The sequence below is a fragment of the Lissotriton helveticus genome, chromosome 4_1 (assembly GCF_964261635.1).
Source record: "Lissotriton helveticus chromosome 4_1, aLisHel1.1, whole genome shotgun sequence".
Taxonomy (NCBI): Eukaryota; Metazoa; Chordata; class Amphibia; order Caudata; family Salamandridae; genus Lissotriton; species Lissotriton helveticus.
This window is the reverse complement of record NC_136063.1, coordinates 1,520,549,052-1,520,563,644: the sequence shown is the minus strand read 5'-3', so window position 1 is coordinate 1,520,563,644 and position 14,593 is coordinate 1,520,549,052. Positions and strand designations below refer to the sequence as shown.

The 14,593-nt window shown below is 47.7% G+C and overlaps 1 protein-coding gene across 1 annotated transcript in view; it reads left to right on the top strand.

The window, feature by feature from the left end:
- The window catches only part of LOC144827580 (aromatic-L-amino-acid decarboxylase-like), a 1,238,931-nt gene that overhangs the window by 235,465 nt on the left and 988,873 nt on the right, over positions 1-14,593 (top strand). Inside the window, exon 2 of the mRNA XM_078685836.1 lies at positions 12,262-12,489. Coding sequence (XP_078541962.1) covers positions 12,286-12,489 — 204 coding nt within the window. The 5' untranslated portion in view covers positions 12,262-12,285. The remainder of the gene's footprint in view (positions 1-12,261; positions 12,490-14,593) is intronic.

Sequence of the window (14,593 nt, the reverse complement as noted above, 5' to 3'; positions counted from 1 at the left end):
CGGCAGGGACTGTGGTTCAGTGTTGCCCCTGAGGTAATCAGTTTCAGGGACAGTTCTGTTTACATTTCACGTTTAACTAAATATTGTATTACCTTGAATGCGGACAGCAGCTTTCACGTGGCCTGGGCTTCAGTCTGGCACTTAAATCAACATTATCTTTACACAAAAGGAGTATTCCCGCCCATTGCCCAAAGCTCTAATAAATGACACTAAATATAGAAAAGAGTAATGACAAACTCAGACAAGCATCAGTCGAAGAGAGGTGAGGCGCGAGAGTGTAAATATGGGAACAAGGCTAGTGATCCTTACTTCCTACAGTGTTTATTATTTTATTTACCCCAACAAACACGACTGAAGGAACTATGAATGATGTCACTATTACACGTAAGGTTGGCATTTAAACTACGGGAACGTTCTTGTTTAGGTTATCGTGGGCTGTATTGTGATAACTTACACCAGTGCAAAAACAACACAGTGTAGGAGAGTAGGCTATGCTCACTATGGTTACCCCCACTTTTTGCTGGTGTTTCACTGTTTTTTTTAATTTAGTCTGGCTGAGGCCCTGCTAACCAGGACCCCAGCCTAGCAGCTTCCTCTCTAAAGTGATTGCATGTACATTAGGTACACTGCAGATTGGTTACTGGGTTACCCTTGTGAGTCCCGAGTATATGGTATCTTAGGTACCAAGGGCATAGGTACCCCAGAGGCTACCAGGGGCTGAAGCATGTATTATGCCACCCCTGGGAAGTCTTCCAAAATGGCACCATAGGTCTGCTACTACAGCCTGGGTAAGGTGGTGCATGCACCCCTTACTAAGATATAGGTTACCTGTATCTACCTTTAATCACTGACACATATAAACCTATAAGTCACTCCTATGGCAGGCCTTATCATTCCTGAAGGCAGAGTGCTTGGTTTTGTGTGAGCGGGTGCCCATGTATGAGCAGGACCCCTCTGCAACTTTCGGAATCTATTCTCTGAAGCTGTTCTGTGATGCAGCCAGACCATATACTCTTAAGTGCATTATAACCTCCCAGACAGGCTTTCGTGTGGAGGGAAAAGACACGTATACTCTTACCTAACCGGTAATAGTTTAAAAGAGCCCCAGCATCACAAAATGGATGCTGCAGCCACAGACATAAGTCTGACCTCCTGCTGCTGGACGAAACTCCGGCAGGGGAGGCCTGAACAATAGGTTTCCTGTCACAGGGAGGTGTAACCACCTCCCAGACAGGCTTTAGTGTATTGGGGCTGGGTGGGTGCCTTCATAGAATGCTTTTCAGACAGTGCTGGGGCACACTTGGTGTCCCTGTGCATACCCCAGTTCAAACCAGTTGTAGGGGCACTCAGCCCATGCTCTGGCATGAAACTGGACAAAGGGAAAGGGGTGTAACCACCCCCCTCCCTGGAACCTCCCATAGGTGGGTCCCTAGAGTATGTCCAACCCCCTAACTTGTAAATGTAAATGTAGGTGTACTTATATAGCGCAAACCTGTCACCCAAAGGGCATCCTGGCGCTTGCTTAGGGAACCCGTCCTGGTATTCCCCTGTGAGAAACCCCGGCAGGGTGTCCACAAGGTGAAAGCCAGGCATCCCGCCGCGAGGGGCCGTAGTGGAGATTAAGCAAGCTATTGCCCAGAGTTGCAGAGTGTGACCCCGTGATTCGAGTAGGCACCGGAGCGAGAATTGTCGAGTCCGTGGAATTTTTGAGCCCAAGACCCGCCGAGGCGGGGAATCGAACCCTGGTCCACGGTCGATCTCAGCTTCCGGGTCTGCCGCCTCTAACCACTGAGCCACGCTTCTCCACATAACTTAGTATAAGTATGGGATCCCAGTCCTTAGGACAAAACTCTGCAACATATATCCTGGAACTTTGACATTCTACATCGACTAAAAGATGGAAAAATCTCCCTTGGGGTCAAGGAGTGACTCCCCTGTTCACACAGGCACCAAAGAAGCATCTTGCCAGTCTGCATTTCCAAGGCTCCTGCCAGAACCCGATGGATTTGCGACTCAGGACATAGACTTCCAGACTTCTCAGAGGCTGACACGAGATCCCAGCAAAGCTGAGACCCACTGCCCTCAAGAGTGACGTGGGACTGGAACTCCTGGACCGGTGCATATATGCAAGTGCATCAACTTCCCAAGCTTTCCAGAAGCAGTGCATTGGACTACTTGTAGTCCAAGCCCCGAGCACCATTTGCACCAAATATTGTAGGTCTACACTCCACAAGTCTTCCACGAGCCTGCTTCTAGCATTTCTGCTTGAGGCCCCTTCGCGATCCCTGGTCCTTCGACTGGTTGGTCCCCAGGAAGGTAGCTCTTCTGTTTCTTTGGCTTCCCTGGTTTCTTCAGATGTTCCCTGACTCCCCTCCAATGGGTGAGTCCTTCAGACCTTGGTGGTCTGCACCGAAGCCAATCTTTGCTTTCTGCATGGGTTGCTGTTGCCAAGGCTTGTTGGGTCTAATCCGGAAACCGATTCTGCAGCACTCAACATCCTTTGTGGTACAGCTCGAATCCAGCTCCTGGTTGTCCTCGACGCCTCCTGGTCCTCGCGGATGAAGAGTCAAGCTTCACCTTCTTCACCTGACATCACCCGACATCGGTGGGCATCTGTTCATCGCCTTCCTGGTCACTGGCTAGTGACTCAGACTCTGTCCCCTCTGCTTCCAGCTTCCGGTGCTCCCGTGGGTGTTGACTTTAGAACCTCCTAGTTCTAAAGGGCTTTGCTCCAAGTCCTCTTCTAAGTGTTCTTAATCTGTAATTTCACAACCGCGACTTTCCCCCTAGAAGTTAATGGTGATTCGCGGCTGTGTTTAGACACTACACGCGTCCCCCGTGGGTCCCCTGTGTTACTACCTTCGGTGGTTCCTGGTGGCCCCAGCGTTTCTCAAGGCCTTGTATCTATGTCAGTCGTGGTTCTTATACCACTTTCTTAGTATATTTTGCTATTTTAAAAATAACTTTTAAATCTTGTGCTCTACTGCGCGCTTGCGCTGATAAATCTAGCGCTAGGCGCATTTCTTCGTTCCAGCCTGTTCTGGGGGGTTGCTCTCAGCATAGTTTCTTACCTGCACTATAATTGTGTCCCCATCCCCACTTGAGGGAATTAGAGCGCTTCAGGGGCTTCTTGGGCTCTTGGGGAGGTCGCGCTGCGGTGTTTGGAGCCGCCATTTTGGGTGAGGGTACCAGGGTGTGCCGAATAGCAGGCGCCATCTTGGTTGGGGGGCTAGTGGTTTGACTGCAGGACTCGTGTGCCTGGAAAGGGCATAACAACGGAACTTCCTTCACTATCAGGTCAGACTTACTTGACCTTCGCGCGCTGAGGCATTTGCTGCTCTATTTTGCTATTTTAAAAATAACTTTTAAATCTTGTGCTCTACTGCGCGCTCGCGCTGATAAATCTAGCGCTAGGCGCATTTCTTCATTCCAGCCTGTTCTGGGGGGTTACTCTCAGCATAGTTTCTTACCTGCACTATAATTGTGTCCCCATCCCCACTTGAGGGAATTAGAGCGCTTCAGGGGCTTCTTGGGCTCTTGGGGAGGTCGCGCTGCGGTGTTTGGAGCCGCCATTTTGGGTGAGGGTACCAGGGTGTGCCGAATAGCAGGTGCCATCTTGGTTGGGGGGCTAGTGGTTTAACTGCAGGACTCGTGTGCCTGGAAAGGGCATAAAATCTGAACTTCCTTCACTATCAGGTCAGACTTACTTGACCTTTGCGCGCTGAGGCATTTGCTGCTCTATTTTGCTATTTTAAAAATAACTTTTAAATCTTGTGCTCTACTGCGCGCTTGCGCTGATAAATCTAGCGCTAGGCGCATTTCTTCATTCCAGCCTGTTCTGGGGGGTTACTCTCAGCATAGTTTCTTACCTGCACTATAATTGTGTCCCCATCCCCACTTGAGGGAATTAGAGCGCTTCAGGGGCTTCTTGGGCTCTTGGGGAGGTCGCGCTGCGGTGTTTGGAGCCGCCATTTTGGGTGAGGGTACCAGGGTGTGCAGAATAGCAGGCGCCATCTTGGTTGGGGGGCTAGTGGTTTGACTGCAGGACTCGTGTGCCTGGAAAGGGCATAAAAACGGAACTTCCTTCACTATCAGGTCAGACTTACTTGACCTTTGCGCGCTGAGGCATTTGCTGCTTTATTTTGCTATTTTAAAAATAACTTTTAAATCTTGTGCTCTACTGCGCGCTTGCGCTGATAAATCTAGCGCTAGGCGCATTTCTTCGTTCCAGCCTGTTCTGGGGGGTTACTCTCAGCATAGTTTCTTACCTGCACTATAATTGTGTCCCCATCCCCACTTGAGGGAATGAGAGCGTTTCAGGGGCTTCTTGGGCTCTTGGGGAGGTCGCGCTGCGGTGTTTGGAGCCGCCATTTTGGGTGAGGGTACCAGGGTGTGCTGAATAGCAGGCGTCATCTTGGTTGGGGGGCTAGTGGTTTGACTGCACGACTCGTGTGCCTGGAAAGGGCATAAAAACGGTACTTCCTTCACTATCAGGTCAGACTTACTTGACCTTTGCGCGCTGAGGCATTTGCTGCTCTATTTTGCTATTTTAAAAATAACTTTTACATCTTGTGCTCTACTGCGCGCTTGCGCTGATAAATCTAGCGCTAGGCGCATTTCTTCGTTCCGGCCTGTTCTGGGGGGTTACTCTCAGCATAGTTTCTTACCTGCACTATAATTGTGTCCCCATCCCCACTTGAGGGAATTAGAGCGCTTCAGGGGCTTCTTGGGCTCTTGGGGAGGTCGCGCTGCGGTGTTTGGAGCCGCCATTTTGGGTGAGGGTACCAGGGTGTGCCGAATAGCAGGCGCCATCTTGGTTGGGGGGCTAGTGGTTTGACTGCAGGACTCGTGTGCTTACGGCAATTTAAGATGGTAGACTCTAAGGCGCGCAGCGTAGGCGCGCAGCGGGCTCGCAGGCGGATCGCCGGAGGTTCGCCAGAGGTAAGCCCGTTTGCACCCATTCGCGCACAGGACGCGCCGGACGCCGGACTCTCTGCCTGCCAGGAACGTACTGCCCCATTATACTCCCGTGACGATCTCATACGCCTGAACACCGGCACTCTTTTAAACCGTGGGCTTAGATCCATCGGTAGGCACCCAGATTCTATAACCTGCGGCCTGTTGAATGTGAGATCGCTCATTAAGCACTGTGAAGAGATTGCGCTACTCATAGAGACCTATGATCTAGACGCACTCTTCATGACTGAGACCTGAACCACATCGGCTAGTGCGGTGGAATTGGGAACAGCCTGTACCCCGGGTTTTAAAATAATACACAATCCCAGAGTAGGGGCTAGAGGAGGCGGAACTGGACTAATCCTTAGAGAGACATTAAACTTCTCTCAGCTAAACATCAAGGCCATCCTTGGATGTGAGTTATTCGGCCTTTCCATCAAGGGTCCAGGAGGTGTGTTATACACGGGGCTGCTATGCTACAGACCCCCAGCAGGGACGCTATCCGCTGTGCCTGAGCTTATAGATTTAATCTACGACCTGTCTCATTCCCATACTAGGCTGGTGGTGCTAGGAGATTTTAATCTTTGGCCAAATGGTCCGACTAATTCTGCCTTTGTGGAGCTGGTCCAAGCCTGTCGTAATATTGAGCTTTCACAGCTAGTACTCTCGCAAACCCACTCCAAGGGTCATATCCTTGACCTGCTTCTTGCCGACGCAGGTCAAGTGTCTGTGCAGGACGTCATACCTCAGGGCTGGACGGACCATGCTCTCGTCCTTTTCTCCCTCCCCTGTCCAGTTGTCACGGCGGCGAAGGGCAGTGTGGGTGGTACTATAATGGGTAGACAATGGTCTAGACTTCTTATGCAGCCCGCCCTGCCTAGTCTGCTGCCTGAAGGCTTCGCATTGGGAGACACGGTGGACAGGAGTTATGAGACGTTTTGTCAGCAAATCTCGACCTCTCTGGACTCTCTGGCGCCGATGCGTAAAATCAGAGCTAGGACCAATCTGGCTATGCCATGGTACTCAGAGGAACTCCGGCAGCTCAAGCTTCAGTGTAAACAGGCTGAGCGTGCTTGGAGGAAACAGTATCTGGAACCATGTAGAGCTCGTTTTAAACAAGCTCTGGCGACCTATAAGGCCCAGATTAAGCTGGCCAAGGCCAGACACCTGGAAGAACTATTGCTGGCAGCTGCAAACAAGTCTCAGGCCCTATTTAAGATCGTAAAAGATCTGGCCCATCCAGCTTGTACTAAAAACAACATACCTGCCTCCCAAGCTCTCTGCGACTCGTTGGCACAGGCCTTTGAGGACAAGATTGTTACCATCTTAAATAATCTTGCCTTGCCATCTGGTCAGACTGTGCATTATTCCAACTGTGCTGACAGTGTGGAGGAGGGCGCCAGGCTAGCGGAAGTGAACATCCTGCCCTTACCATCGTTCGAGGATTTCTGTGCATTGGCCGACGGTATATCTTCAGGCTCACCGTCTGACCCACTCCCACCAAAATTCTGGAAGCTGTTTCGGGAAGAGCTTTTTCCACCTCTTTTTTCCATCTGCTGCCAGTCCCTTAGTTCGGCGCGGGTCCCAGATAGCTGGAAACTGGCGGTTGTCTCTCCATTACTCAAGAAGGAAAATCTGGACCCCGCCTGTCCAGCTAACTACAGACCCATTTCTCTGTTGCCATTTCCTATTAAGATTCTTGAGAAATGGGCCACTAAACACCTCTCCAACTTTCTCGAGGTTAACAACTGCTTGGATGTGGCCCAGTTTGGCTTCAGACCAGCGCACGGCACAGAAGCGGCTTTGGTGACCGTTCTTGATGACCTGCGAACGCGGGCCGACCAGGGTCGAGCAGCCTTTCTAGTGCTGCTCGACATGTCGGCCGCGTTCGACACGGTCAGCCATACAATACTGATCAGGAGACTGGCGGAGGTCGGAGTATCTGGGTTGGCCCTTGAATGGCTGGTGTCGTATCTAGATCATAGACACCAGCTAGTGGCCATACCACCCTTTAAATCAAACACCTGAAGGGTTGGTCAGGGCGTACCTCAAGGGTCAGCCATCAGTCCCATTCTTTTCAATCTCTACCTCCGCCCCCTGATCATGTTGATTAAATCCTTTGGCATAACGGTCACCAACTACGCTGACGACACCCAGCTCATCTTTTGCCTCGAGGGCAAGGATGGGGTGTCTCAGGAGGCCTTTCATCGCTGTATGAACACCACGGCTGAATGGCTGGGCAATAACTCCCTGCAGTTCAACAGCGCAAAAACTGAGGTGCTGCACTGCTCCCTGGACCGTATCCCCAGACCACTTCCGCTGGATTTCTGGCCCCCCGATTTCCGGGGCGCTAGTCTGCCCGCGGACTCGGTCCGTAATTTGGGGGTAATGTTCAGCGCTAGCCTGCAGCTTGATGCATCGGTGAATCGAACGGTGGCCACCTGTATGGCGTTGCTCTGCTCGCTGCGTAAGATTTTGCCCTTGCTCCCGGCACAGGTAAGACCAGAGGTAGTGCGGAGCATAATTTTAAGTCGCATTGACTACTGCAACGCACTACTCTTGGGAGCTCCGGCTAATCTAGTCAGTAAACTACAGCGGGTGCAGAATTTTGCCGCCAAACTGGCCCTCTCACGACGACGCCTGGATTCCTCTGCTAAGGCACTTAGGGACCTCCACTGGCTACCAGTTTCCCAGAGGATTGATTTTAAAGCACTGTGCCTGGTATTTAGGGCCCTACATGGGCAGGGTCCGCTCCCTTTGCCGGACCTCTTTTCTTGGTACACCCCTTCTAGACTGCTACGTTCAGCCTCATCTCATTTGGTGGTCGTACCTAAGATTCTGAGGTCCCGAACTGGCGGCCGGTCCTTTAGATTTACGGCTGCAAGATTGTGGAACTCCCTTCCTCTAGGTCTGAGGGGTCTGGAAAACTTTTATTCTTTTAAAAAAGCCCTGAAAACCCATTTGTTTCCTAGGGCAACGTAAATGTATCTGCTGCTGGAAAACATCATGTATGTGTAAGTGTCAGGACAGTCTAAGCGCCAGGATGCCCGTCCGGTGACAGAAATCGCGCTATATAAGTACATCTATACATACATACAAACATACATATGGTTTGGTACGCCCCTAGGGCTCCACATATATTGTGCTAATTTACTGTGTGCTAAATAAGTTTACTGAATGTACTTTTGCCTCTAGCCTCTTAAAGAGACTAGGGGGATGTGTTTAGAATAAATACATATATTTTATATATATACCTGGTGTGGTCCTCCTTTCATTTGGCCATTCATGAGATTATAGACTGGTAAAACAAGCAGCTTTACATTCCTTCAAGACTTAGCCTGAAGGCTGCTCTCCACAGCTACCATTACGATAACTTTCTGTATAGGTTGTCTTTAAACCTACCATCAATAAGGGTGGTTTGGACTGGTGCAAGGTGCCCACTAGAATAGTGGACAGCCTATGCCAAGCCAACTTCTCACACACGGCATATCCATTTCCACCACTGGCAAAAAGCATGTGCACGAATGCCCTTCTGGAGCTGCCATACTGCCCTAAAATTCTGTCCGACCCTGGCACCCCAGAGAAAAGCAAAGTATTATTTGATGGCGACCACAATCTTTAATATGTTACAAGTTCCGTTTGCATATCTTACCTGCCTGTTGCAGCAAAAAATGTCTGCTTCGTATGAGTGCATGTAAATCAGAGCCACTTCTCCCAGCTTTGGACGTACAGGCAGCATTTCCTCCTCCAATCACCTTCTCTCTGTAATAGAGCAGCTTCCTACGAGCTGCTAAGCTGTATGAGCTGTGTGTTTTTTCTTGTGTACTTCGCATGTATCACTTGTGTTGCACAAAATATTACTTTTGATAAGCGGGCTGAATGTAATAATTGAGTAGACACTACTATAGTGCAATATTTTTGATAGCTTACAAAGCGATGGAAACAGAATCTAAGCAAAAAGTGGACTTCTTGAACTAGCTTTGGAATAATAATGTTCCCGAATTAGGTAAAAATTATTTAAAGGTGCCAAAACCTTCGAGTTTGAGTAAGAATGCAAATGAACACAGGCACAGGGAATTAGTAGAAGTGTTTAATTGTAATGCATTTAGGGTGACAGGCCGTAGAGCCTTTGCATAATAGCTTCCACTCAGCCGTGGCCCGTGGAGGGAGTTGCGGTGGGGCAGAGAGGCGGGGCGGGGGAGAGGCAGGGTGAGGGGTGCTAAAAACCAGAATATGGATAATTGGAGGTAAGTAAACAATTTAATTAATAAAACGAATTTTGTAGCGCGCGCTGCATCGTATTTTGCGATGCAGGACACGCTACGAAATTCGTTTTATTTATTAAATTGTTTACTTACCTCCAATTATCCTTATGCCGGTTTTTAGCACCCCTCACCCTGCCCCTCGGCTGCTTCAACTCAACATTCCAAACAAAAGCTGGCATACAAATTGACCTTTTAGACAATTGTGCACGACTGTGCTTATCACTCTGGTACTGTTTCTCACACAATAAAAGTTTATAATTCCCTCTGGTATGTAAGTTCTTCTTTGTGACTGTTCCTAGACCTGTGCGTTTTTGCTTGCATCACTATGCTACTATCACTGAAATTGTGATAGTTGGGTATTGTCACTGGACGTCATAATTTAATGTCTGTCAGGGGGCCGTAGAGGTTCTCGCTGCTCAAATGGGAGTAATTTCTGAAATGTACATGTTTTTCATGTCTTCATTGCTTAACTTTGCGCGCCAAAACGTGTCCCTCATTGTCATTGAAGTGCTGCTCATTAATTACACTAAAATTATGAAAATGTCACACATAGCAATCTGAAACCTTGCCAGCTATGTGCTTGAACTAAAGTAAGTAGATATACAAACACAGCTCACGATGAAAGTGGCACAAAGGCATACATGGTTTTTCTCAGACACACAATAATATGCTCACATACCACAGACATATTAGCGAACATAAACTTGAAAAACATTTCAATGAAGATTTTACTGTAAATCACTTTGTAATCGTGCTTCTTAAAAAAAACTCTGCATTCGGGAACGTAATAAGCAGTTGGAGATGGCGAAGAAAAGAATTGTAATACGAGCTAATTTCAACACCGTGAATTATTTCCTCTTCTGTCTCCAAGACGTAAGGGATTCAATGGCTGTATGCGTGCATTTACATCAGCAGCTCTGCTCGGCGCACTGCTCGTTTTGCCTGCCTGAGCCGAGATTCGTCTCTCCTGGGGTGGGCGGGGATACTGGGGGCTCGTCCGAGCTCTCCAATAGGCAGGACGTCCGGAAACTGCCGAAGAGAAGGGGACACTCAGTTGGTCGTCTCCCTGTCCCAACTGATAGACCACCCAGAAAATCTGGCCAACTGTCTTACAGGAATTCATAACTGGATGAATAATTCATCATTAAAACTCAATGGGTCAAAGACGGAGGTCATGCTCCTAGGGAAACAATGGAAGACCATCCCCCCAGCACTCTGGCCTGACGTATTCGGGGAAATTCCACCACCAAAACGCGAAATTAAAACACTCGGCGTGTGGCTCGAACCAGAGTTGTCCATGAAGACACAGGCAACGAAAACTTCAGGCACCTGCTTCGGGCTCCTACGCACAACCCGCAAGATCCTCCCCCTACTGCCACCCAACTCTAGGAAACTACTCATCCAGGGACTGGTATTGTCCCGCCTGGACTACAGTAATATGGTCTACCTAGGAGCCCCTGAGGCCACCCTAACAAAACTTCAGCGGACACAGAACGCAGCGGCACGCCTGCTCACCAACCTCCCCTCCAGAGTGTCCGCCAAGCCGGCCCTCAAAGCTCTGCACTGGCTCCCTGTGCGCCAAAGAGTGCAATTCAAGGCGATGTGCACAACACATAAACTGATCAACGGTACTGGCCCCGAGATTCTCAGAAAAATTATTACCCCCTACATAACAACCAGATCTCTTCGATCTCAGAATGAGAACCTGGCCAACATACCTAGATTTAAAAAGACCCGCACAGGAGGACGGCAATTCTCCGTACAGGCGGCTGCCGGATGGAACGCCCTTCCACGGACCCTCAGACTAGAACCTGACTACCTGGCTTTCCGCAAGAAACTTAAAACACACCTCTTCCCTAAATAGTGTCCCCATACGAGCACCTCTCCCCCCCCCTTTCCCCTCAACAGGATTGCAAATTCACAGCGCGGGGATACCCTTGGGTCACCAGGCGCTTTAGAAATCGCTATTAAATTAAATTAAATTAAATACTCGATCCCGAGGGGATACCAGATATTACACAACACCGTCAAATGTTATTGGAAAGAATGGGTAAGTGGAACTTATTCCAGGAACCTTATCTCACCAAGGGTACACTTGGGGCTTTCAGGACTATACAAGTCCCTTAGAACTGTGAGCTATTACAACCGGATGGGTCACCAGGCATTCTTTCTGGAATCTAATGGCTGATATAGCTTGGTAGGCTTCCCTTTGGCACAGTAGTTTTGCCAGCGATCTGCCTGCGAATTCGCCTTGTTCGTAATGTCTCAACACTTTAGGCGAAGCAAGGCATATTCTGCCTGATGGGTAAAATAAGTGTTTAAGTCAAATGTAGCCTTTTCTAAGCATTGGAAGAGTTGCAATATGGTACTATGATCATATTGCCCATTCAGGGTGTGTATTTTCATCTGCAATTGTTTTTGGTCTCCCTGAAATTTCTTCCTCTCCGTTTTGGAGTCTATCTTCAGCAAACCGTGCATTGAAGCCTTGTGGGTCACTGCTTGGGATTGAGATGATGGGACGTAAGTATTCCCTCAACCCTTTTTTCTTGGCTGGCAGCTTATATCTGTTCACATTCATCTATTGTTGTGTGAAGGCAGGGAAATATGCCCACGGTCAAGTTTTAATAGTATTGAGGCATGGTCTGAGATTCCTCCCTCATGTATTGTACAATCTCGTAGCACTGGTAATACTGGGTAAGGAAAAAATACTCTATTCATGAACCTGAGCCATGTGCACATGAAACTAATGTTTACTCGCTGTCCCTTTGTTACTGCTTTTTGGTTATTGTTTTCCCTTTATCCTCCCCCACTCCCCTCCTTTTCTGTCTTTCTCTTTTTCGTGCTCGGTCAAAATCTGACAAGTTCCAGTGCTTTAAAATGACTGCAACAACCTGCTAAAAGTAAGCACAAATGATCCGTCATTTTGTTTAAATGTGCACTATTAAGATTAAACATGTTATATACAAATCAAGAGACAGTACTGTAAAATGTTTTAGTTTGCACTCTATTGATGATTAACATCATCTGTGTTCTTCTTTAGGGTTTACTCTTATTTATTGCGTAAATGATGGATTCAGCCGAGTTCCGAAAGAGGGGAAGGGAAATGGTGGATTACATTGCTGATTACCTGGAGGAGATTGAAAAGAGGCAGGTGTATCCTGGAGTGAATCCAGGGTATCTGAGACCCATGCTTCCTGCATCCGCCCCCGAGGACCCTGAGACATTCGAAGATGTCATGAAAGATGTTGAGCGAGTTATTATGCCTGGAGTAAGTAGACACGTGTTTAACCCCTCCCGTGCTCATGACGAGCTCAGCTCGTCATGAGCACAGTGCCACCATGCAGCGTGACAAGCTGAGCTCGTCACTAGCACCATGGCGCTGCGCGCACCCTCCCTTCCCCCAGCGCCGCGGGGGAATTAGGGGTTAAAATATGTTCATTAAGAAGTTGGTTACTTCTGGCTTTCTTCTCTATTGAAGGATTTTCATGTCAAGTTTGAAAGCGCCAGAGGATAAAGAAGGTGGCTTATCCATGCAGACTGTGGGATAGAAAGGCAAGACACCCATAATACTGGTGACCACAGTTTTTTTTTTATTCCACATAGGACCTCATTCCCAGGGGCCCAGTAACCACTATGGGGTCAGTAACAGGATTTATTAGACCAATAGAGATTACCAGATTCACAGTAACTATGAGGATCAGAAGAATTCCCGCACAGTCCCCTACTAGAATTACTGTTGTCCAGGTAATGTCAACTAGGGATGAGGTGAGAAATACCTGTCAGAAAATTGCACAGTTTTGAATTGGCCCTAGGGTGACAAGCGATGAAGTACCCAAGTCATAAATTCTTTAAACAACCAAACACATGCGTTTAGAAATCAAATGGTAATTGACTGAATGTGAATGGCAAAACGTACCCACAAATATCAAAGAATTCTGATCATACAAGCAGATTACCCACAAGTACATTAGTCAGAATGTCACAGTTTTAAGGACAAACAAGTGCAAGCTCAGGATGTGTCTGAAACATATCACTTGCCAACTTCCATAGGTCTTGGTTGGAGGTAAAGACAAATTAACAATTGTGTGGTTTTGCAGAAATTCAGTGTGTTAAAGGATAACGTTTTGGCACTATCCCTGCTTGTTTATTATCCATCTGCATGTGAATGTATGTGATCCCCTGCATTTCTGGGAGCGTTTATAAAATAATTTTTACATCTGATTCATGAATAATGTGCACTGTATGCTTGGGTTATAGGAACAGCGGAATTAAGTCTGAATCCTACGATACCGTAGTTAGCGCTGAGTGATGCAGTTTTGACAATTTGTGATGCTTTAAATACAAGTATTGCTAGTACCTAACTTATTTGTGTTGCATTTTTTGACTTTGGAAGGATGACTGACTGAGGCAGGACTGATTTAGCCAGATACAATTCAGATATGTGATTGCAACATGCACAGTCAAGCCCGACATCAGATTGTGAATCCACTGAACAAATTTTGAAGTTTCTTTGAAAGACAGGGTCCTTTCTTTCTTTTCACTGTGTGAGTGATATGCTGCATCTCATGTTTGGACCTCCCATGACTCATCTCTTAAACTGTGTGTAGTTATTGACAAAGAGCCCCAGAGACTCTATGTATAATAATATCTTCATATAGGCGAGGGAGGGCTGTAAATGTCATTCGTATTCCTTTCAAGTCATAGAGAACTGGTGCAGTGTTGCACCCTGTTTCACACCAAATGTGGACCAAAAACAAAGGGACAGATTCCACGCAACGCAGCAAAGCAGCTTTCTGAGTGGGAGAGAACACAAATGCGCCATATCTACTTAGATATAGCGCTCTTCTGCACCATGGTGCACGGATGTCTGGTTTACAGGCAGTATTATTTTTGTACAGGGATACTTACATGCACAAAAACAGCGCCAGGAGGCATATTCCCACAGCACAAATCAAAAGAAGATAACAAGGAGAAATAAAGATATTTCTCCTTGTTATGCCCCTGTCACGTAGGCACACTATTTTTGCACAAAGCTAAGTTTACATGTCTTTGTAAATCTGGGCTTGAGTCAAAATACATGGGGTGGATGCATGAGAATGCCCATGCTTCACCCATGTAACGCATACCCCATGCAAAGTAAGACAAGATAGCACAATGTTCTGTGTTGCATTTCATTGTATTTACTAAGCCACACTATAGTAAATGCCAAAAAGGATTTTGCATTGGTCTGTGTCACAAGAGTGGCGCAACCTCATCAGAAAATCAAAGTACATCTAGGCCAAAATGTATACTTACTACTTGGGGCCGCATTACATACGCAGCACATTTTCCTTGTTAGCGTTGAGCGCACTCTTGATAAGGTGAGCCCCGCG